The sequence below is a fragment of the Didymosphaeria variabile genome, assembly GCF_027946475.1.
Source record: "Didymosphaeria variabile strain IMI 356815 chromosome Unknown scaffold_9, whole genome shotgun sequence".
Taxonomy (NCBI): domain Eukaryota; kingdom Fungi; phylum Ascomycota; class Dothideomycetes; order Pleosporales; family Didymosphaeriaceae; genus Didymosphaeria; species Didymosphaeria variabile.
The window spans coordinates 642,874-665,980 of NW_026611628.1; the positions used below are offsets into that span (position 1 = coordinate 642,874).

The 23,107-nt window shown below is 53.3% G+C and overlaps 10 protein-coding genes across 10 annotated transcripts; 5 read left to right on the plus strand and 5 right to left on the minus strand.

Annotated features, from left to right (window-relative positions):
• Positions 1 to 1,030: 1,030 nt before the first annotated feature.
• On the plus strand, positions 1,031 to 1,770 carry N0V89_011499 (uncharacterized protein; the record flags this gene model as incomplete). The annotated part of the gene is made up of 2 exons (XM_056220230.1): positions 1,031 to 1,226; positions 1,280 to 1,770. The coding sequence occupies 2 exons, from the start codon at positions 1,031 to 1,033 to the stop codon at positions 1,768 to 1,770; spliced, it is 687 nt and encodes a 228-aa protein (XP_056065533.1).
• Positions 1,771 to 4,934: 3,164 nt separating this feature from the next.
• N0V89_011500 (uncharacterized protein) lies at positions 4,935 to 6,049 on the minus strand (the record flags this gene model as incomplete). The annotated part of the gene is made up of 2 exons (XM_056220231.1): positions 4,935 to 5,510; positions 6,008 to 6,049. The coding sequence occupies 2 exons, from the start codon at positions 6,047 to 6,049 to the stop codon at positions 4,935 to 4,937; spliced, it is 618 nt and encodes a 205-aa protein (XP_056065534.1).
• A 1,179-nt stretch (positions 6,050 to 7,228) lies between these two features.
• On the plus strand, positions 7,229 to 8,743 carry N0V89_011501 (uncharacterized protein; the record flags this gene model as incomplete). The annotated part of the gene is made up of 1 exon (XM_056220232.1): positions 7,229 to 8,743. One exon carries the CDS (start codon positions 7,229 to 7,231, stop codon positions 8,741 to 8,743), a length of 1,515 nt encoding a protein of 504 aa, XP_056065535.1.
• Positions 8,744 to 8,996: 253 nt separating this feature from the next.
• Positions 8,997 to 10,260, plus strand: N0V89_011502 (uncharacterized protein; the record flags this gene model as incomplete). Its single annotated transcript, XM_056220233.1, has 3 exons — positions 8,997 to 9,000; positions 9,503 to 9,858; positions 10,036 to 10,260. 3 exons carry the CDS (start codon positions 8,997 to 8,999, stop codon positions 10,258 to 10,260), a joined length of 585 nt encoding a protein of 194 aa, XP_056065536.1.
• A 475-nt stretch (positions 10,261 to 10,735) lies between these two features.
• N0V89_011503 (uncharacterized protein) lies at positions 10,736 to 11,445 on the plus strand (the record flags this gene model as incomplete). Its single annotated transcript, XM_056220234.1, has 3 exons — positions 10,736 to 11,005; positions 11,058 to 11,141; positions 11,185 to 11,445. 3 exons carry the CDS (start codon positions 10,736 to 10,738, stop codon positions 11,443 to 11,445), a joined length of 615 nt encoding a protein of 204 aa, XP_056065537.1.
• Positions 11,446 to 11,955: 510 nt separating this feature from the next.
• N0V89_011504 (uncharacterized protein) lies at positions 11,956 to 12,168 on the minus strand (the record flags this gene model as incomplete). The annotated part of the gene is made up of 1 exon (XM_056220235.1): positions 11,956 to 12,168. One exon carries the CDS (start codon positions 12,166 to 12,168, stop codon positions 11,956 to 11,958), a length of 213 nt encoding a protein of 70 aa, XP_056065538.1.
• A 999-nt stretch (positions 12,169 to 13,167) lies between these two features.
• DNM1 (Dynamin- GTPase protein) lies at positions 13,168 to 15,780 on the minus strand (the record flags this gene model as incomplete). The annotated part of the gene is made up of 4 exons (XM_056220236.1): positions 13,168 to 13,485; positions 13,535 to 15,133; positions 15,180 to 15,575; positions 15,682 to 15,780. The coding sequence occupies 4 exons, from the start codon at positions 15,778 to 15,780 to the stop codon at positions 13,168 to 13,170; spliced, it is 2,412 nt and encodes an 803-aa protein (XP_056065539.1).
• Positions 15,781 to 17,343: 1,563 nt separating this feature from the next.
• On the minus strand, positions 17,344 to 17,831 carry TIM11 (F1F0 ATP synthase subunit e, mitochondrial; the record flags this gene model as incomplete). Its single annotated transcript, XM_056220237.1, has 3 exons — positions 17,344 to 17,411; positions 17,508 to 17,703; positions 17,808 to 17,831. The coding sequence occupies 3 exons, from the start codon at positions 17,829 to 17,831 to the stop codon at positions 17,344 to 17,346; spliced, it is 288 nt and encodes a 95-aa protein (XP_056065540.1).
• A 401-nt stretch (positions 17,832 to 18,232) lies between these two features.
• Positions 18,233 to 20,431, plus strand: N0V89_011507 (uncharacterized protein; the record flags this gene model as incomplete). Its single annotated transcript, XM_056220238.1, has 3 exons — positions 18,233 to 18,367; positions 18,420 to 19,636; positions 19,807 to 20,431. The coding sequence occupies 3 exons, from the start codon at positions 18,233 to 18,235 to the stop codon at positions 20,429 to 20,431; spliced, it is 1,977 nt and encodes a 658-aa protein (XP_056065541.1).
• A 940-nt stretch (positions 20,432 to 21,371) lies between these two features.
• Positions 21,372 to 22,972, minus strand: N0V89_011508 (uncharacterized protein; the record flags this gene model as incomplete). The annotated part of the gene is given in 2 exon segments (XM_056220239.1): positions 21,372 to 22,946; positions 22,964 to 22,972. 2 exon segments carry the CDS (start codon positions 22,970 to 22,972, stop codon positions 21,372 to 21,374), a joined length of 1,584 nt encoding a protein of 527 aa, XP_056065542.1.
• Positions 22,973 to 23,107: the final 135 nt, after the last annotated feature.

Genomic DNA, 23,107 nt, shown 5'->3' on the forward strand with positions numbered 1-23,107 from the left:
AGCGCAAACGTCTTGAACAAAGGCCCATGGACGTCACCGGGCAGGCTCTCCTCTTCTACAGGCACGCGTGAGGCTCTGCGCAGCGCGCTAGCATGGGAGCGCAAGATGCTTTCAGCCTGGCGCCAGCGCAAAGCGAAATGAGCTTTGTTAGCTCGCAGAAGAAAATGACCGGACCCGCTGCAAAAGTCAAGGTGCATGGTGATCCTGCGCGCGCCGACCGCATTCATCCAGTCATCTCCGGGCGAGAATAGTCGCTGAGAAGGGCGCGCAGCGGTGGCAGTCAGCACGGCTGTCGCGATGGAGGGAGCTCGCGGCGTGACGCCACGGCGGCGTTCGCAGTCCGTTCGCATGCCGACCCAATGCGGCAGGCGGGTCTGATAGGCGCTCTTGCCGGGCCGGTGAAGTCGACTGGAATGTCGCGACGCCCGGCTGTGCCCTTTGCGTGGTCACCGTGGCAGATCTCGCTGCGATCGCCCACTCAATCGCTGGCAGCCGATCCTGGATCGCCCGGCGAGGCTTCATGCTGCACGCGACTCGCGCCGGCAGGCCTCGAGCACGGCAGGCTGCCCCTGAATTTCCCCGCGTATTGGGCGGCGTTGGGCGACACCTCTTGCAGCTAGCCGGGCTGCACGGCGCGCCCATGGTGCACTGCCAAGCGCTCCCGCGTGAATGGCAGACCGGTCGAGGTGAGCGCAAAAGGGGTAGCCGGGGCCAAACTGCCCGTCTGCTATTGGCCCCGTCCGCTTGCAGGATGCTAATTAGCCATCATCCGCCTATGCCTGATCCGGCCCAGCAGCCAATTTTGCATTCCTCCCCGTTGCTCTGGCTTTGTATTGCCGCCAGCCCGCGCGCTCTCAAAAGGCTGCCTGCGCCCCCGTTGTTGTGCTCCTCACCGCGCTCACTTCCCTCCAACCTCAGTCACTCTCTCACGGACGCGCTTCAAATACATACCCTTAGTACACTATAATAATTCTTTAATCAGCCAATCGCTACCACCAAACCAATCCCCAAACCAACCACAACAATCAACATGCGTTTCTTCGAGGTTGTTCTTTCGGGCGCTGCCCTCATCTCTGCTGCTCTCGCCGTCGAGTTCAACTCGTGGCCCGACAGCGTCACGGCTGGCGAGACCGTCACCCTGACCTACTCCCCCAAGGATGCTGCCACCACCATCATCCTCCGCAAGGGCCCTTCCACCGACCTGACCACCCTCTCGACCCTTACCAGTATGTTGCACCCCTTCAATCTTAGACAAAACCATGCGCTAATCAGTCCACAGCCACTTCCACTGGTGGTTCCTTCGAGTGGGCTGTTCCCTCCAGCCTCGAGAACGGTGACGACTACGCTTTCGAGATCCAGCAAGCCGGCGCTGAGCCCAACTACTCCGGCCAGTTCTCCCTGAGCGGTGGTGTTGCCTCCGCTGTCTCCTCGTCTGCCTACTCCACCGCCGAGTCCAGCTCTGCTTCTGCCTCTGCCTCGTCTTCTGCCTCCAAGACCCCGGCTTCCTCGTCTGCCTACGCCACCGGGGTTTCCACCACCGTCAAGACCTCCGTGGTCACCTCTGCCGCCTCTGCCTCTGCCTCCATCATCCCCAGCCACGGCGCCAACAGCACCATCTCCACCGGCTCTCCCAGCGCTACCAAGTCCGAGTCCTCCGGCTCGGCTACTGGTATCGTTCCTCCCGTTGAGAACACCGGCGCTGCGTCGTCTTTCGGCGTCAACGCCGCTGCCCTCTTCGGCGCCATCGGTGCTTTTGCGTACCTCGCATAAGCTTCCTTCACTTCTCTTCACTTCTGTTTATGTTTTGCTTTCTATGATATCACCTTCGCATTGGGAATCACTCCTGGTCAGGATGGGATAATGTGAAGGATTGCTTTGTTTGTAATTGCATTGATGACGCATGCGGCGTTGCTATTGTGAGGATGTTTGGCTCTGCGGAGCGCGAGGGCCTCTGTACATTGGCAGCAGATAACGGGCCGAAAATATGAAAACGCTTAAAACCAAACCTGTTCCTCTCTATGTGTGACTGTCATTCCTGGGAGTCGCTCGTGTGCGCCTCGTAAACTCTCAGGCAGCAACCCCGTACAATCCTTTGGGATCACTTAACGCCAGGCATTCTGTTCCAGACTCGCATTCATCCAGGTCGCGGCTAGAATTCTTCCTTCAATCCATCCGCCTTCCACAAGTTCGAGGAACGTTACTCGTGTCACAGCATGGACGCACAGCTTGTGCATGACAGCAGTGTGCTACCTTCCCTAAGCCCTACTCGGCGCAGCATCCGATTGTCTTGTGCGCATTCTGGCGCTCGGCTCTTTCCATGCGCCTGACGTACTGTACTGCACATTTTCTCCCTTATGAGCAGTTTTTAATCCTTTCTTTCCTCTCTAGCCAGCCACAAGCTGATTGTTTCAAACGATCATGCGCCGTCTCTATCCATGACCTCCCAATAGCCTTTTCTACCAAATCGTCCTGAAACGCGCCGCTCGTCGTTTGACCAACTTCAGATCCCCAGGCGTTCTCCGGCGTCGCACGTACGCGGTGCTAGCTCTACCCCGCTCGTACTCTACATGCAGCTCTTCGCTACCATCTGCGATCAGGTTTGCGCTGCTCTGAGTATGGGCGGCCGCATGAGGTGAGGTTGCGATAGGTCATGCGCTGCGAAAGTCCCTGCAGATGGGTTGCAGGAAGCTAACGTAGCGGACCGGCTCCGCGTGGCGAATCCTGAGGGAGGAATGCGCGGAGGTGCTTCGCCGTGCTTGATGGCGGTATTGGAGCTTAGCTAGATCTCTGACTTTGCCTGAGCCTTAAGCCCTGGGCGCTGAGCTGTGTGGAAGAACGTGTACTGCATGCGAATACTCAGTACATTTTGCCGCTGCAGACCATAGTGCACGTGGCATGTCGATTGATTCAGACAGCACAGCGGCGCGTTATTGACGACACCGAACCAAATACGAAAAAGTCTCGAACAACCAGCAAAACATTGGCGCGGGTTTCGCTTGTCTGGAGTAACCTCCAATTGGTCTTGTTGCTTCAGAGCCAGAACCGGAGCCAAAGTCGCGGTACCTCCCAAGTCAATCATTGATCATCTCGACCTCACACTACCAAACCTTCACCAGCTTTCTCGTCGCATGCACTTGCATCTCCCAAGTGCCCTAGGCATTTGACCAGTCTCCACCGTCCTCCCCAAGGATCTGCGGGCCCGCCAGCCTTGCATTCGGCTCCCATCGCATCAGCTGCGGTAAGCTGTGGAGAGCCGAACCGGTCCAACGCCATGAGCGCCCAACCATCGTTGTCGGAAAGAATAATTAGAAAATGGGTCAGTCTAAAGATGCCTAATTGGCGGATGTATATGGCATGGTGATTCTTTGGGGAGAATCGGAGTCCGGCAAGGTGGTGTATCGGTGATCTTAGCGGGTGGGGTGAGTGTACAGAAAGACGTCTCGCAACCTTTGACTTCTCGAAATGTCACATTGGAGTTGAAAAGGGACTTGAAACGAGAATTCACACTGTTTAATCTTCAAGAAAAGCGTTGCGTCTCAACACCACCGCAACTTCCTCATAAGTCGCACAACGCAGCGTACCGGCCGAGACCAGGAACAACATCAACACACCCTCAAACTGCAACGATCCTACATAACATTTCACCTTGCACGCAAGCCGAAAATCTACTATCATCACTTTCTTTGAATCTCCCGCCAAATCAAACCGCCAACCCACCATGCGCCGACCTTCCCTCCGCAAAACAACCCTCCTCTCCCTCCTCGGCCTCACCTCCAAACCCACGCCCACAGCCGCGCAATCCACTCCCTCAGGCCCCGCATCAACCAACCTTGGCCTCCTCACATCCTTCTCCCCCTCAACAGAAACCCTCGTCCCCAGCTCCACAACCTCAGAAAGCGTATCTGCGCTTTCGACCGGCGAATCCCCCTTCACGGTATCGCTGGAGCAGCCCACTGGAAATGGGATGACGATAGCGACGCCGATATCGCAGACGACGTCGAGGGAGAATTTCAGTGGGACGGAGTCGAATACCGCAGTTGTGTATATGGGGGAGGCGGTGCCGACGGGGTATAGGAAGATTGGATTAGCAGGGGCGCTGGCGGGTGCAGCGGGTGTTTTTATGGTATGAGAGGACGAAGGGGCGGAATGGTGTTGTTCAGGGTGCTGGGGAGAAATACGGGATGTAGCATGTGAGAAGTAGATGAGATGGGAAGAGGGATGATTCGGTTCGGGACGAGCAGAGAGGGGTGAGGTACGCCTAAAGACAGAGTGATGCTAGTATCGAAGAAGTGCGCCTACCACCCGTGATCTTTCTAGGTATTCAATATAGCAGTCATGTGGAGCCTCGGCTCCAAGTGACAGTGATGATAAGCCACCTCAGTGTTGTTGAGCTTCCGCACAAACACGACCAGAGAAACCAATATTGGCATCAAGTTCAGTGCCGGTCCTTCTTCTTCTACCACTTGGAAGATTATCCCGTACATCAGGCGTGTGCAGCAATGCTGATGACTCCGTTCACTTTCTGACAAAGCCCGGTGGTGTGAAGAGAGAAAGAGACGGTCATGAATAGTGAGACATGCTCTGGATTACACGATCCTATCAAGGCGACGTTGGAAGTGAGAATACGGAGTGTTGTTGGTTGACGACAGCATGCTGGTTATTCTGCAATCTACTGTATCCCCCCTTCCACGGTTCCACGTAGAGCACCAGCATCGACCTTGTAGTAAAATTTGTTTCTAAGTTATGCTACGTCACAGATGTTCCTCGAGCGGTATAGCAGCAACACTAACATTAATGGTTGTTCTGCAGTGAAAGCTTGGTGTTTATGACATGTTTGATGAGGGATTTTGACCCAGGATGCCCTCAGGATAGCTTTGATGGTCTAGCCAATTCGACAAATTCTGCTAACAGTGGTGAGACCCCGCCTAATCAATTCACTGTTTCTTATGCTGCGAATATATGAAGTTCGCGGCTACAGGCACCAGCTCATTCTCCCTAGCCCAGTCCCTCACACCCCCTCCCTCATCACCTGTCCCCCAGTGCTGCCTGTCTTTCGGCTTGCTCAAGTGCAACGGCTCCGTAGTCCCATTGCTTGGCGCAAACACCAGGAATACATAGCGGTGCTTGCCTGTCTTCTTGGGCGGACCAGGTGGCTTGTACTCGATGACATCGTCCGGAGCACTCGTCTCTTCAACCTCGTCCATGCCGAAGATAGGCATAGGAAGGATAGAGACTGTCTTCTGCGAGACGGAGACGTTGGCCGCTATCCAGTGGCACATTTCTGACCATTCCGGGTTATCGCGGGAAGGCGCGTCAGGGTCGGTGAGAGTGACAACATAGCTCAGGCTGGAGGATGATATGCCCTCTGGGTCTGCTTCATCATATAACGAGATGGTAGGCTGGTTTTGTAGACGCTTCGGCTTGATGGTGTTACCGAGGTCGGCGTCGTTCTTCTTCCACGACACCGAGAGGGTCAACGAAGGCAGAAACTCGTCGATTACTGGATCGAACTGTTAGCGCGTGGTGTGGATCGCTGATGTAAAGGTAGGCTGTGTGGTTACCTGTGGGTATGATCTCCGCTTTTTTCAGTCTATCGATACGACAGTTAGTTCTGGACTGAAGTGGGTGCAAGTACGCGTACTCTTCTTGGACTTTGAGGAAACTGTTCGGGGCTGCGTCTCCGAGCGGCTGTTGCTGTGGTTGTTTGGTAGGGAGAGCGAGTGCTGCGCTTAGGCTAGCGACCAGCGCTAAGAACTCGTAGGATCGCATGCTGTTGGATACTGGTTCACGACTGGGATTGGAAGAGAAGTACTATGAGCGATCAAATTGTCTGTAACTCAATGGCTGCTTCGCTCAAGCAACAATTGAATGTTTAGACTGGTGGTTTCGTGCGATCATGAGCTGTCGCGTGTGCTCCTGCCGTTGTCTTGATGTTCCCCACCCGCTTTCGTCATAGGTGCCTCATCTCTCGGCTGATCTGCAGAACGCCTCAATTGGTCGATCCTACTTTCCGAGACGCACTTTTGGAACTTGCAACCACCGCAGACATTTTTGCATAGTGCTGGTGAAGCTTCAATGAACTGGCACTTCCAAAACCTGCTTTCTGGCGCAATACACCTGCGTCGTCTCGGCCTGCACGGCATCTAGATTCTATTGCCCCCGGAAGCCCCGGAGGCAGTACGAACTCGCTCAAGGCCTACTCCACATTTCTCCATGATGCCGTTTCCCAACAAGAAGAAAGAGCGGGATAGCGGCCGGCTAGAGCCTTGCTAAAAGCTTCTCTGGACGTTACTGGCCACCATCGAAGAAAATTGTGGACTCGAGTGGCTATATCGGGAACCGTGCGATCGTTTTCGGGCACATTGGTTCGTTCCCCACAGACTTCGACAACGGCGCGGATCACAATATGACATCTGATCCGAGAATGCCACTGAAGAGGGACACTGATCAACAACTGAACAAATAAACAGAGTTGCTGAGCAACGCCTGGGTTGGGTCTGTAATGAGAACTGCCTCGATGAGCCTCATTACTTTGTGATGCCTTCTTGAAAGGCTATGAATCGACTGCTCACATTCGTTCAGGATCTTCAAATACTATTCGCGAATTGCAAGCCCACGATGGCTCGGTCATCACGGCCGTTAGTCGAGACTGTGTCCGCGAGCACCCTGCGTTACCCCGAGTGGAGGACATCCACCAGTCGTTCATCCACATCACTTGATAATCCCGCACTATACGTCAATCATTCCTGTCCATCCGCGCGGGATCCACAGACCCACACGAGTTCGCGTACTGTCCGCGTACCTGTCAATCCTCCTATTATGGAAGTTGAACTGGGTGCGTGCCTGGCTACTGGTCGATCACCGTCCATTTCTGGGACGGATTTCGCAGGCCTAGCTAGTGTAGAGTGAGCATGTTACTTGAAAAATCGAGTAATAGTTCAAAACCAGGCATCCGCTCCGACACGAGAATAGAATCTAACATGGCTCCTAAAGTGGATTTGTCTAAAACCTCAAGCTATTGACATCCAACCCACATCGATGTCATACATGATTACGAGAGCGGGAATTGAGGGCTTTCTAGCTTGTACATGGCGTAGGTCTGCATGGTATAAGATGGGTCGCCCTCGATCAGTCTCGATCCCATCCCACATCCTCAGGTCAACACCAGAAGACCTATTCCGATCTCTCCTTTCGATTCGTTACATATCTTGTCATTGAGTTGTTCAAGATGAAGTACGCTATCTCGCCTCTCGCTTTTGCCGTAGGCTCTTCAGCCTTGGCCATCCGCGGCCAGAGCCAGCAATGTGTTCAGCTCCAAGCTTCAGGTGGTGCCTCCGGAACCCTCGGCCAGCTATCTGATGGACAGAACCGCGTCGGTGGTGGTCACAGTGCTGCTTGCTACTGCCTCGATGGTAACGGTGGGTTCACGGACAGCAATGGCCGTGGCTGCATCCTCACCCCTCCCACCACCCAGTTCCAGTGCGATTCTGGCGCTAGCCCTACCAACGGCTTTGCCATCAACGGAGGCTCCGTGACCTACAATGGGAGCTCCAAGTTCTATGCCTGCCCTGTCAATGACAACAACGAGTACAACGTTTATACCCAGCCTGCCCCTGGCCAGGACAAGTGTGTCGAGATCACCTTGAGTGCTGGCCAGTCTTGTGGCGGAGGCAATGGCGGAGGTGCTTCTGCATCTTCTTCGCAGCCAGCCCAGTCGCAGCCAGCCCAATCGCAGCCACCAAAGGCGTCTCAACCTCCTGCTTCGCAGCCAGGATACTCAGCTGCTCCACAGCAGTCCCAGCCGCCGATGGAGTCTCAAACCCCTAAGCCTTCGCAGTCGGCTCCTTCTCAGCCCGGTTATTCTGTTCCGCCTAAGGAGTCGCAGCCTCCCGCTTCTCAACCTCCCAAGGAATCTCAGTCACCTGCTCCTTCGCAGCCAGGCTACACAGTCCCCCCTAAAGAGTCTCAGCCTCCTAAGCAATCCCAACCTGCGTCTTCGAAGCCCGCACCATCCCAGCCCGCTCAATCCCAATCAGCTCCCTCCCAGCCTGGATACTCTGTTCCTCCGCAGTCCCAATCCGCCGCCTCTAAGCCAGCTCCAACTCAGCCAGCTTCCTCAAAGCCCGCTCAGTCCCAGCCTGTCGCATCGCAGCCTGGTTACTCAGTCCCTCCTCAGTCTCAGTCTGCTCCCTCGAAGCCTGCTCCTTCCCAGCCTGCTCAATCTAGCCCCCCATCCAACGGTAACGGAAATGGAACCGGCTGCCCCGCAGACCTAAACGGCGAATACCAGTATCCCCACTTGATTGTACCCGTCTCCTCGTCCCAGCCATCTAACGCCCCTGGCACTTCCTACAACGGCAAGGCCAACGGCGACGTCTGCTCGCTGTTCAACTTCGACATTCCGCAGTCGTACTCTGGCCACAGCTGCTCTCTAGTGTTCTTATTCCCTGAGCAAAAGGACCTCGAGACTTCCAGCTACACCGTCTCCGGCTCCGGCGGCCTTGAGTTCTCCAAGTGTGATACCAACGCCAGCCAGAAGACCTCTTGGGACAACAAGGGCACCTGCACGGCCGTCAAGACCGTTGACAACGTTGCTCCTGGTAACTCGTACACTATTGTGTCCGACTCTTGCGCTGCTGGTCAGACTGTTACCTACCAGATGTGCTCCACCGGAGGCCTGTCATTGGAGTACTTCCAGGACTACAATCCTAGCCCCATTGGCGCGTACGTTCGCGAGTGCTAGATGCATCTTTGCGACGTCGGAGATTCAAACGAGTCATCTGACACAGGATGTCAAAGTCCTTGTTGAAGTTCGCCCTGGTATGATAGCGGGTTGATTGAGATTCGCACTACCATTGTACATTATCGAGGTCAACCTCTTTCATGACGATATGTCACTCCTTATGACTTCTCCTAGGTACTATTTAGAATGATGAAAATGAAGATATCATCAATTTTTCTGGCTTCGATCCGACCCGAATATCCTTTCCTTCACCATGTGTAAGTAAGGTTTGCACCGGCAAAAGTTGCGTGTAGTTGTATTGAAACGGCAGCAGGGTTTCCTGGCATCGCTGAAATCCACACTGCTACTGTACGAGGAGCTCGTTTTCTATGAGGAGCAGCTCCGACCTGACACTGCAACACCACAACCACAATGCTTAATAAATGTTGTCATATCAAGGAGGTAACAAAACTTATGCTCGTTCTCCTCTGCTCCGAGATGTGTTGTGTTTGAAGTATCTCATGCCGCCCATGCACAGTCAGCACCATCTGCAAATGAGCTCTTGGTAGCCTCGCATCTCAAGGACTTGACGAACGAGGAACACTAACAGGGACTTCGGCTCCCGTGGTATCACACTCACCATCAGAGTGAAGGTGAAGCTCAAATGAACGCCTGTCCAAGCACGTGTGACTCCACCCACAAAAGTAATCGCTCGATTTTCGGTATTCCATCGTCAGATCCTTGCTACAAGCTGTCCATAGGCTTCGTTGCTCGCTCTAGGTAACGCTCCATTGCATGGCCCGAACCTTGTCACTTCACAGTCCTCAAAACCCTCGCGATCTGAACTTATCATGGATGACAAAGTGAAAGCTTTAGAAGAGCGCACAACAGCATGGAGAGATAAAGCCTTGGAGTTTTACCGCGAATTCGCTTACATGGTGCACCTGACAAATCGGATACGACTTGCACGTTTCAAAGACGCCATCATCGCACGTCTACAAGAGGGTCAGGACCAGTTACGGAAGACTGAAAGTAGACAAGAGAAGGAGATAGTGGCTCAGGAGGTACAGGCTCATCTTGCTATCAAGGCGTATGAGAGCTTGGTCAGGCTATACGAGATATTGCTTGCTTGGGAGGTACGTCTGCTGGCGCTTAGGGAGAACCTGAACTCGACTAACGACACTAGGACACTTTCATAGCGATTTTACGCCAGGCCCAGGTTGAAAAGGAGGAAATCAGAAGGGACGCGACCTGCCCGTAAGTGAGATCGTAGGTGCAGTTTTGGATAAGCTTCCGCTAAATGATCAATTTAGAGATTGGTTGACACCGTGACGTATGCCGTCGATGCGTTCAAGCAGGGCCTTGGATTCATTGAACGCAGGAAGGCGTACTCTTGTGAGAAGCTCTTCGATCAAGTCCATCACTTCCTGCAAGACCATGAAGGCGTCGGCTTTGGATACGACATCCCATTCCCGCGGGGCTACGAGCCTCCGCCCAAGGTGACCGCGGTGAGCTTTAAAGTGTTTGCCGGCAACTGATTACTCAGTAACGAAAGCTTAGTACAGCGCAGAGATTAGCAGCGGACCGTCGATGAATGGCAGGCGAGTTTCTACAGCACTGAACTATGGATGGTGGAATCAGCTCCTAGGGACTCTGGAGTGTTTGGTGTTTCGGGTACCTTTAGCGGTATAGATATGCTCGGTCTCATGAGCAAGCTAGTCCTGTGGTATTCTCTCACTATGAAGTGAGAAAAGGGCTAGAAGCAAGTCCGCCACCCACCAGCTTGCCTTTACTTCTGGTTAGGTTGAGAATTGGCCGACACAAGGACCTACAATACATATCATAATCTTTCTCGCCTACCTCTTTCCCACCTTTCCACTCATTCACAACTCGTTATTCGCAAGTGTCTGGATTCTTTCTCCTGTATGCTCACTATAATAGCTAGAGTCTGCTCTTCACATGACTGTATCCATTTACTGACAGGAAATATAGATTACCAAGTCGCCTGCCGCAATGACCGACCACCAGAGGGAGCCACTGATGAGCTTTGAAGACATGCTTGAGAGGTGTAGATCTCTCTTGGTGGATATATTCCACGACCTCCCCCCAATCCTGAACATGCTGGAGCCTTGGTACCTCGATCGCACTAGACTCTTCTTCATCGACGAGCTGCGAGATCTGTTGCGGGGATCTCCCGAGAACATGGACACTCACGACTTCATTGATGCGGTCGAGCGGTACAAGCACGCTAGCGAGGCGTACGATACCATCGTAGATCGTGAGGTGAGTGTGTTGATGCACTCTCTTGACTGTGACAGGCCACTGAACGTAGCAGGAATCGCTTGACCATCTCTTCCAGATCCTGAAGCGCATGAGGGATATGGTGTTCGGGAAGGTCGAACTCGCAGCTGAAGACGAGGTTGGTTAGTAACCCAGTACTGATACCACTTCTAATCTGTTAGGAGACTCTCGACTGGAAAGAAGTCACTGATGCATTCGAATCCGTCTACACCATGGTCCGCGAATTAAAGGATGACATGCGCCAGCACCTCTTCGATCACGTCTACTACTTCCAGCAAGCGCACGAAGAAGTCGACTTTGGTTACGAGATCAAATTCCCGCGTTACTATGCCCCCCCTCCAGAGGTGACCACGGTGAGCATCACGAAGGTGTCAGCCCATGATGGAAAGGTCGTGAGAGTGCAGACCACCGTTGGATCCTGATATCATGTCATGGTTTGGGTATATGGGGCAAGGTGTCAATGGACAGAGACAAGTTTCCAGGACAGTACTTCCTCGAATTGTCGGAATTGAACGGTACTTTTCCGGACACCTAGATTCTACGGAGTCAAAAGAGACGGAGGCATTCGCCGTCAGTATCGACCTCTTTGACTCGAATATCATCCCCAACTGTCAACAACATCCTCGAGTGCATGTCAACATCCACTCTTCGCACAGTGACACGGCTAGCTACACGTAGACACTTTGCTTGACTTCTACTTTTTTGATTCCAGAAACATTGCAAAATGAGCGATATGCATGCAGAGAAACGAAAAGTATTTATAAATATATTGACCTCGTCATGACGACAAACGTTTCGCTCCGCCACCTTCCACCGCATTACCGCTCCGTCCACATCCTTCCGTCATCCTACCGACCTCTATACCTCCAGAATCAACACAGCGCAACGTATCCGTCCGCTCTACCCCATCCTGAACCCCCTAATATCCTCCTCTATTTCTTAAACCATCCCTTGAACTGCTGCCACTTCGGCTCCCTCTTCTTATTCGGGTCCCTTGTCGCAAACGCAATGTACCAGCAAAGGGCAATCTCGAGGGAAATGCCGATGATAGCTAGGATCAGCGTGACGAGCGGGCGCGCGTCGGCCTGCACGCTGCGCAGGGCCTCCGGCGTGGTGATGGGCGCGAGGAACTCGAAGCGAGCCATGGGTGCCAGTTTGATTTATCGTTTATTGGAGGCTTGAGAGGTGTTTTTGGAGTGCCGAAGGGCGAGTGCGCTTGTCGCGATGGAATGCGATGTGGTGCGGTATGTGGGTAGCAATGACAGCCTGCTGCCCTAAAGAACGTATGCGCGTACACGGTGGTATATTAAAATTCCACTATCAAAGCGGTATTCAGAATCGAAAAATCACCAGGACGTGTGGTGTAGAGAGCGGGAGCGACAGCAGCGAAGGTCACGAACGCTCGCGGTCGGGAGTAGCGGTACATCTAAAGCTTAGCCGAAACCCCCCAGCGCTTAGGCGCTGCCAAGTTGCAAACCGCAACTGTTTGAAGAGTGGCGTGACGCATCCCTTCCCAATCCCGCTGGAAGAAACATTTCTAGAGTGCAATTGGTCTTGGGCGAAAAATGTGTGAAATCATGGCAGGTCAGAGGTCAAGTGTTTCATACGGAGGTGTTGCGAGACACGCTTGCGCGAGGCTTACGAGGGTGGCGTGCAGGAGGCTACTACGACACAGGCAGGGTTTCAAGTGCGTCCACTCCGATAAGAGGCATCAGCACCTTTTATCGTCAGCGTGGAAACGAGAAATAGGACAAGATCCATTGATTGTGCATCTGAAGCAACCTTTAAAGAGTACCACGAATTCGTACGGCTAACGATGCAGTGATGGGTTAGAGAGAGATGTATTCTACACATACAACGCGTCTCTTGCTGATCGGTTATGATACACCATTATCTTCCATCTGGAAGTGGAGTCGCAGAACGCCCTGCCACCCACGTCTAAGGACCGCCAGGTGCCAGATGAGTAGAAATATGCTGTCAAAAGGCCAATACAGAAACAGCGTATATCAACAAGGCGGCCTCCCAACGCCAGACTGTTGAGTCCAAATCAAAAGAAGCAGAGACCTAGCTATTCACACACCACTTTTGAACCTACAGGGAAATCCGTACAATCGTCGTTGTTACAGTGGCCTCGAGCGTGCCGCTTACAGTACCTCGCCCACGATCTTCGCTGCCTCCTTGTATGTCTTGAGCAGCTTCTCGCACTTCTCGCGTTCGGCCTTGATGGTGTCATCTTCGTAGAGGAGCTCCTGGAAGAGGTCCTCCTTATACAATTCGCTGACCAGTCTGTTCTGGACAACATCTTTAGAGTGGTTGACAAGCAAGTGCATAACAGCCTTGGGTACTTGGTCGGCAACAGTTTCGCGGACGATGTTGAAGTATGAGGAGATAAGGCGGCGGATTAGCTCAGTCTCCAGTGCCTCCCGTTCAGTCATGGCAGGCGCAGCCTCAGCATCCGCGGGCTGCATCGATTAGCATAGAACCTAGATAAGAGGATACGTAATAACTTACGAAGCCACCATCAAAGGTGTCCTTCACTGGGCTCATCACATCGTCATCGTCTGGCACCATCTCCAGAACATGGGCTGGTTGCCTGGTGTCACCTCGGCGGAAACTTTGAGCGATGCTGGGCTCAATATTTTGGCTGACGTGTCGGCTTCCGGGTCTGCTGTCCAACGCCGGGTTGGGTTGCGGTACACCATCTTTGCCGAAGAAGTAGTTCAGGAAGCTGTCGCGTGCCGATCCTGGAGGGGGTGAACGTGTCCGACTGCCGTTGAGAGCACTAGATACGCTGTTATGTGATCCGTTTAACAAGCGTCCCACTGCCGGTGACATGCTGCGACTCGCTTGATTTTGGTGTTTCCGAAGTGGAAGGACTTTCTCGGTCGCAACCTCTCCCTCCTCATCACCTTCAGCTATCTCGCCGTTCGTGCCATTGTTCAGCTCCTTCAACCTTCGTCGTTCCCGCTTTTTCCTCTCAGCTTCAAGAGCAAGTTTCTTCTCGCGCTGTTCCTTGTCGTTGATGACGGATGACATGGCAGCCGCTGCGCCAAGGAAGTTGGGATGATTGGTGTTGATGTATGCACGCTGGATGTCGATAAGAGACCCTACGTATGATGAGCAGGGACCGAGCCGTTCTCGCAAAAGGTCGGAAACCACTTCGATGAGCTTTCCTTGTAACCGGGGGTATCTAGTCAGCTCTGTTGAGCCGCAAGTGTGGCATATCTTGATAAGCTCCTCATAGACGAGCTCGACGCACCGTTGACTAGGGATCTCCAAAAGCTTGATTTGAGGCTTCACAAGCAGGTCAAACGCTAATTCCGGAACAAACAGACTGGGTCGCGGGCCAGTGGAGTTTCGGATGGCTGTTCGAATGTCCAAGACGGAGAGATTCTGCGTGGGGTCTACCTGTTCCAAGGAATTTCCAAAGACCGAGTTGAAGATGTAGTAAATCCTAGCACCACCACACAGTTCTTTGGTCGAGATTTCCGCAGAAGTACCGTCGATCGAGGCGATGAAGGACGAAGCGAAGCGCGTCATAAGTTGCAGGATAAGCGAGCCGCGGTGTTCCTTTCCGGTGAATGCTGCGTCGCCGTAACTCGCAAGTTCTTGTTGGGTTTGGCCCATCAACGTGTTTAAGCGAGCCTTGATGTCCGGTAGACGCTCTCGAATGTGAGACATGAGGGTCTGATTGAGACTCTTCGCGAGGAATTGAGTTCCGCACCGGTTGGCCATGTTTCTGTAGGCGGGATGATGCCGGAAAAAGTCGCGCTCAGCCTCAAGAGCATCCGCAAGTGATTTCCCGCTCTGAATGTCTTGCTGCGAACGGTTGACAATTCCAATGAAACCGAGCTTGAGCGGATATACGCGACCAGAAAGAATATCCAAAGCATTGGTCCCGTGGTCCATCAGATCGAGTTTCGTGAGGACACCAATGGTCCTCTTGCCCATGGGGTCTACATGCCTGGCGAGCTTTAGGGCTTCTGAGTTGACAAGATCGACGTTTGCGGGCGAGACGGCCAGGATGACACTGTTGGGCTTCGCGATGTATTCGGTAATAAGGTTGCGTGTTTGCTTTTCGATGTCTGTAGGCTGGTCGCCAATCGGTACCTGCAGATGTTAGCTCCGGCTAGGGTCCGGCAACTCCTCAACATACCTTTGTCAGTCCGGGTAAGTCGACTAACGTCAAGCTTAGAACGTGCGGCGAATAGATCTTAAGATTGATGGGTTGTCGGTTGATGCCCTTGTTGTTGCCTGCTATTCTTGCTGTCTCCGCCTCGATCTCGCGCTTGACCTCGGCGAAATCGTAGAACCTCCGCCCCGGGTGATGGAGGAACTCGCCCCATTCCTGCTGCCCTGCGACGCTGGCGGGCGTGTGTGGAACATGTATCTCATCATGGGCAGGTTTATCCTCGCGGTCGCTTGGCAGGTTGATAAGTTGCAAGATCAATGGTCGCCGCGTAACGATGCCGCTTCCTCGAGGCAGAAAGTCTCTACCGACAATGTTCTCGAGAACCGACGACTTTCCAGATGACTGCGATCCTACGACGACCTGGTCAAGTCAGTTTGAAAGTCCAGCATACGGATAGCCGCAAAAGCAAAACGGCTCCAGCGCTCCATTCCGCCATGTGCGCCGACCAGGGGTGGGGCAAACATACAATCTGAGGCAAATCGAGGGAGTCATTGCCGATGGTATTGAAGACGAGGTCCTGAAGGCGGTTGACGACGTTGAGCAACTCCTCACCTAGCGACGCCATGGCGCTGCGAGATGTGTCGAGAAGTTGATCTTTGGCCGAGCTTGCTTAAACAGATAAACAAGAGGCACAAATGCCACAATCAAGCGTTCTGCTGCGGAAGCAAGCGCAAACAATAGTCTGGATGGGTTATCGGATGGGGGTCGAGGAGATGCGTGCGTGACCGCGTCGGATGGGCGCAGGTGTGAAGTCCTCCTGCGAGTGCAATGCGTTCGTCGTCATGCGAACCAACGACCAAGGTTTGGCGATTAGCTCCGCGGTCACGTGCCATGACTGAATTCGGGACCCCACACTGCGCTGGCTCCTTAATCTCTTGCTTCACGTCTAACATCGGTGCATAAAGGAGACCCCATATCTGTCTAGACGTAGGCCCCGCTCGTCATCAGCGGCATAACAATCATGTTCAACAGCACCTCACGCTTCCTTTTTGTGTCGGTGGGCAATAGGCACCGATCAGGGGAATGCGGATGACCACCATTCTTGGGCGAATGACCTCGCCCTCGCCATCCACTAGATCGTAATTCAGCTGAAGGCAGCCATCTACAGCAGCACGCGCACCCTTTGAAAGGCCGGAAAGAGGCGGGACGAGGTATGCGCTTCCGATCGCGGTGACCGCTGTTCTTCGCCCTGAAACCATTACACTGTATCCACTACAGACCACTTGTGAAATGTTACCCTGCGACTTACACACAGGACCCTGTTGAATTCGATGGATACCGTGTCTTTGCTGTCCATCTTTGGTCTAGATGAGCGCTGCTATAGCAATTAATCTTCCGCCCGCGATAGCCGGACAACAAGCGATGCCGATCCAGACAGTAAAAGCGACATTCCCGACATCAAGATACTTCCAACGTGTGGACCTGAGATCTGAGACGACTGAACGTCCGATACCTTTAGATCCTCTCAAGCTTGCTCTGAATTCTGTCAGACAGAAACGTCATTCCCCAATTTTCAACGCGCATCGAGTCCCAAGAAGTGCTGCGAGTCATCGTCCCTTATTCTGCAAGTGGTTACAACGACTATAGGGCTGCTCCGATGAGTGCGCTTGTTGAGGAACTTTTGAGTACCAACAGGCGATAACTTTAATGCATGAGGGTCGACCAACAAGCTCTCACGTTCATTCTAGAAACGGAAGATAACGTTGAAGCTCGGCCAGGAGCGTTGTGTAGGCTTGCTTGCAAATGGAAACTTGTGCCAGAGTTGCACCCCACTCAATATTGGTGGACCTTGATTCCCAGCGTATCTGTCGGACTCTTGTCAAATGTACGTGAACTGCACTCGATTACTCGACATCTCTTACCGGAGTGGAACTCAAGCGGCATTTGCGAGTTCCCCTAGGTGGGCCAATTTGATAAAGGCGCTCTTGAACTGTTCCAGGGTCACGGAATGGAAATAAGCATGTAGATTGGAACGTTACAACCGCCGGGTCTATACTGTACATAGAGTACACAAATACAAGAGTGATATCTCGCATTATGACTTTCCGCAACTTCACTTTTGCTGTCCTCGCTAACCGCCGCTGTATGTACCCCAAGCCATGCCAGACAAAAGAAAATGGATGCGCGCTTATTTCTCGTCCGTAATACCGAGGAGAGCGTTCAAATCGGCGTTGGGGTCCTTGGGGTCTACTTTCGCTATTTACGCGTTAGTACTGTTATTCTACTCGGTCGAAACCACCCCGGATGAAGGCGACATGAGAGGTCCGCGGGTCGGGAGCGTCGGCAACCTACCTGCGCTGGAAGATGAAGATGCCTTGGGCTGTTCTGATGGATGTGTCTTCGCCCACTCAGCCTTTGCCTGCTGGATCAAAGACTCATGGTGTTCCCATTCCCTTTGCTTAGCTTGCAATCGCTCACGCGACGATATCGAGACCTGGTTGTAGAGGCCGTAGAAGACGCCGGTGGCCAGGGCACCCCATCGGAGAACCTGCGCTCATCAGATTAGCAACCGTCTCCGTATTAGGAGAGCTTATCGGAGCATCCTCCAGTTTTGTGTAGTGTATTGGAAGCTGCGACGAGGCGTGGACGTACGTTAACCCCCACGGAAGTAGACATCGTGATCGTCGCTACTGGATTGTCGAGGAGGGAGGTGCGTGTCGTGCGTGTCCAATGGCAGAGCAAGCGAACGAGAGACAGGTGTCGATGGCGTCTCTGGGGTCGCGAGGGTCACGGGCGCTTGGCTGGCGGGGAGGTTGGGTTGCAACTGGGGAGTGAGGTTCTTCGACTAGAATCTTGCGCGAGGCAAGCACGGGTCTCCCCGAGGAAGGTCCGACCGTCCCTGCTTGGCGCGTTTTCGGCAGCAACCCCCCAAACACATGTTTACTCCCACGGAAAACAGTCTTGCTACCCCACAATAATTGGAAGACTCGCTGAAGTGCTTGTTGACGAGCAGTCCGAATACCCGTTGTTCCAGTAATACCTTCCAGGGGGGAGCGAAACTCCACTCAATCCACATCATGGACTCCATCGCGCAGCGGCGCGAGGAGATATTAGCGAAGAAGGCCAAGCTAGCAGAGCTCAAGAAGCAACGTGAGCTGCGCAGAGCGGAGGGCTCGCAGAGACAATCCCTAAGTGGGTCCCCCGCAAGAGAGGTAGAATCACCCACACCGTTGCCTGGATTGGCACTGATCGAGCTCGTGATAGATACTGTCACCAACGCCGCGACGAACAGACGCCGTCGAGCAGAGGCGAGATCTTGACGCATACTTGGATGGAATTCTAGGCGAAAGCCGACCCAGTTCAGTACAACCAGGCTCTCCCGCCGGCGGACGAGCGACCCGACCTACCTCGGTCATCAGCGCAAGCCAGCTGAGCAGCGACAATGAAGCGCAGACAGCGGCTGTGGCACAGTACCAGGTGCCTCTAAGCATGGTGGATCAGGGCATGCAGACATTGTCGATAGGCAACCTGACCACAGTCTACGAATCTGAAGGCGTTGATATGGGACCACCACCGAAGAGAGACACTGAGATTATCACATACAGCAAGGGCGTTCAGGCGGACATCGAATGGAGTCCGAGGAAAACACGGGGGGCCGGAGAAAGTGATTCCGAGCGCGACGAGAGTCCGACCCGTTCCCCGCGCACGCCCAAGCGAATGAGCCGTCGGCAGAAGGAGAGGGACGAAGAGATTCGGCTGCAGCTCAAAAAAGAAATTGAAGAAGAGATCAAGGCAGCACAGAAGGCAGCAGAAGCTGGGGAGGTGCAGACGGTCTTGGGCGAGAACTACCCATTCAAGACCCTTTCGAATGAGGAGTTGACGGCCGTGGAGAACTCGGACGACTTCGTCGACTTCGTAGAGAGGAGCACAAAGGTCTTAGAGCGAGCGCTGGATCAGCAGCTGGACTACGATATCCTAGCTGACTATGCGCTCGGAGGTGGTAATGTAGATGAAGAAGACGAGGGATATGGCTCAAGCGGTGGGAAGAAGGGCCGACGCATAAAGGAGATTGCTCAGTTCTGGGACGAGAGATGGAGCAAGAAGAGGATGGTCTCGGACCTGGGCTTCTCTACGAAATTTCCCGAGCTCGTCCTCGCTTCATACACCAAAAACCCCTCGGCTCCGCATGATCCAGACGGCCTCATCCAGGTCTGGAACCTCCACATGCACGACCGGCCAGAGTACATTTTCCACGCCCAATCCGACATTCTCACCGCCAAGTTTTCGCCGTTCCACCCAAACCTCATCATTGGTGGTGCCTACTCCGGACAAGTCCTGTTATGGGACACTCGCGCAAAGTCATCACCCGTGCAAAAGACGCCTTTGACTGGTTCGGGACACACGCATCCGGTTTACTCTATCGACATTGTAGGAACAAAACGCAAACAACATCATCTCAGCTTCGACGGACGGCGTGGTCTGTGGCTGGACTGTAGATATGCTTTCACAACCGCAAGAGTTCCTCGAGCTAACCTCGCCGCCTCCGGCAAAAAACCGACGATATGGCAGTCACATGTATCGCTTTCCCGCAGTCCGATCCGACATATTTCCTCGCTGGCACAGAAGAAGGCTCTATCTACCCTTGCCACAGGTATGATCGTGCAGGAGCTAAGGCTGGTGTCGATGGCCGCGTCAAGTACGGCGGCCACGCGGCACCGGTAATGAGTTTGGACTTCCACCCCGCAAAGGGACAGATCGATCTTGGAGACCTTGTTCTGAGCTCCTCGGTTGACTGGAGTGTCAAGCTATGGAAGGTCCGTCCACCGGCTGCGACGGGTCCCTCGAACACGGCTGCGCCAGGAGCAGCGCAGCAGGTCACACCCATCCTAGACATCGCGCGTGAAGACCTCGTGTACGATGCTCGCTGGTCGCCTGTCAAGCCTTCAGTTTTCGGTCTTGTCGATGGTGCGGGTAGTCTAGAGGTTTGGGATCTCAACGTTGATGTCGAAGTCCCTGTTCAGAAAGTTACGCCGAGCGAAAACAAGCGAGGCGCGCTGTCTGGTGGGATGGGCTTTATGAAGCGAAGTCTGAATAAATTGGCTTGGGAGAAGAACGAGGGCAGGAGAGTCGCGGTCGCGGGCATGGACGGCGTTGTCACGGTTTTTGAAGTCGGTAGCGAGCTTGGTGGGGTGGAGACAAAGGGTGACGAATGGAGTGGGGTCAAGAGATTGGTAGGCAGGCTGGAAGGTGCGAGTGAAGGTGTGAATGGGACATAGGGGGATTTCGTCCATCTGTCTGATACATCGCGGGCCATCTTTTGTGGGTCAAGTGGTTAGAGCTAGGTGGTGGATTCTTTCTCGTGAGCATTTTCGGCGCTTGGTCTTGTTCGACATACCCCCTCACGCTCTGCTTATACCAATCTACTTCTTTAATTCCAATTCATCGATTCTATTCCAACGACAATACCTCGATCTTGGGTTCCGTTTGACCGCACCGTTGAGTCTATATCCCAGAATCTACTACATTTTCGAGTGATTTCAACAGTAGACGTTGGATTTGGGAACCTTCCCACCTTCCCACTGGTCTCCCGCACACCACATAATAATTTCCCCTCTACATATTCTAGCTACTCCTCTCCAACATCTTTGAATCTTAACAAGGAACTCGTTCCCCAACACATCTCGCTCTTCCTCATACGCGTTGCTGATTTCAACCACCCATAGGAATGCCATCAAGGTAGCGTCCTGGCCCATCATGAGACAGGAACCGCTGTGTTCATGCATGCTTTCCTGGATCGATGGGTTTCGGCGTGAAGGGGCAGCACGACACCATGGAGGCCTATGAATATCGTGGAGGAAGGGGGAACGACGTGAACAGATATGTGTCTCGAGGGGAACCTAAGAGCGAGGTGTAGTGGCGTGAAGCCAATTGAGTCTTGGGAAAGAATGTCTGCTTCGGATCTTCGCGCGCTACTTGAGCACTGAAGGATCATCTACACACGTTGAGATACCCTTTGTGAAACGCAACCGCGGATTGTGTAGTTTTCATAGGCAGCATTGTTAGCACTGTGTGGCTTCGTCTGCTTTGACAATGTTCCCTGGCGAAGATAGAAATAGCATGTTCATCATGTCTATACCAATATTCTATGCAAGACGAGATTTCCAGCATAACCTGTTCGCGAACTAGAGGAGACGCAGCGTATCTAACTCATAGAGTCTAGCCCAAAAACCCATTCCTACCCAGGTATTTAATCGCCTCAAGTGCCAGGCAATCGGCCTTCTCCAGCTCCTGCTCGACCATCCTTTCGTACAAACCCACGCGTTTCAGCTCCTCTTCGGCATGCCGGTATTTACAGTATTTGTACTTGCATTTGCCTGTTGCCTTCCACTGCGGGCATACCCTCGTCTTGGCTTGGTTTGGATCTTCGACCTTGTGATCCGGAATTCTGGGTGGGGGAACTATGGGAGCGGGCACAGCTTTGGAACTTTGAGCTTCGGGCGGTGTATCACTGTCTTCATTTTCGTCTTGCGATGCATCATCGTCGGAGGACTCAAGGCTCGATACAACAGATGAAGCTGAGAGGATAGAGCTAATGTCGTCGGACTCGGTGTCGGTGCCGTACCCTAGACCAAGATCGATTGCTTGTTGAGTGGTGCTAGGAGGAGGATGCTTCGAGGACATACTAGCTTTGACTTTCTCACGAAGCTCTTCAAGCTTGGGCTTCGTTGATTTGGACTGCTTGTTTCCATCCTTCTTTTGACGTCCATTGCTTGACCCCGATTTCGCACCTGTATCTTTCCTTCCCGAAATTCCTTTGACTCTTCGTAGAAAATCCAATTCACTCGTTCTCTTTTCTGCAGCTCTTTGGGCTTTCTCTGCGATTCTCTGCTGAGTTGGGAAGTTCCTCTTCCTGTCTTTGATATATTCGGCAAATTCTGCCGCTGATTGTAACGAAATTGTTTCCCCATTGTGCTCGAATTGTAATCCCTTTCCGTCCCACTTTGCTGCAAAAGCAGCCTCTTCGTCCACATCTTCTTCCCCTTCTTCTTCGCTGCTCGACTGCTCATCGTAATTCAAACTTGTTAGACCGAGGTTCATGCGTTTCTGATTGTGGTTGTGCCCGCCGCCTGGCTTTGAAGTAACTGAAGGTTGTGGGACCGGAGGCAATGAGAAGCCAAAGCCTGGTATAGAGGGAGGCGCCTTAGCTTTAGCTCTAGGCGGTTTCTGTGTAGACGCACTCTGCGTGCGCGGGTGTGTATGGTTGGGCGGCGGCTGCGCATGCCATTGCTCAACTCGTTCATTACGCTTCCTCTTTCTGGGGCTAGGTTGAGGATGGGATGACTGGCTTTGGGGTGTTGGATGTTGCGGTGGAACAGCTTGCCCGTATGCTGGAGCCGCGCTTCCGCTTGCCATATTGGCCGCAAAAGCAGCCATCGTTTGCATGCCCGCAGGTGTCGCCATGAATGCCATTGCTTGTGCAAAAGCCCCAGGGGCTAAAGGTGGAACACCATTTGTAGGAGGATTGAGAGGCGCTGGGTTCTGGTATGCGGGAGCGAAGTTCGTGTTGGGATAGGACTGAGCTGCAGTATTCGAATGTTGTTGCTGTTGCTGATACGAATTGTTCGGCGCTCCGTAGTTTTGAGACCCTCCTCTTCCTCCATGATGTTGCTGTCCGCCTCTATGCCCACCGCGCTGGTGTCCAGCTCTCGCGTTGCCTTGATGATGACCGCGTCCTCTTGGTACACCGCCCCTTCCACGGCCTCTGTCACCTCTGCCAGATGATCCTCCTCTCTGGCTGCCGTACGTACTCGGCACATCGTGCGTTGGCTTCGAGGGCGGTGGTGGAGGCGGAGGCGGAAATTTGAAAGGCACCATGTTGACTTTGGATGCCTAATTCTGGGCGGTGCGGGCTATCCAGAGTGGGCTTCTAATGCTTTACTTCGGGGGAAGTT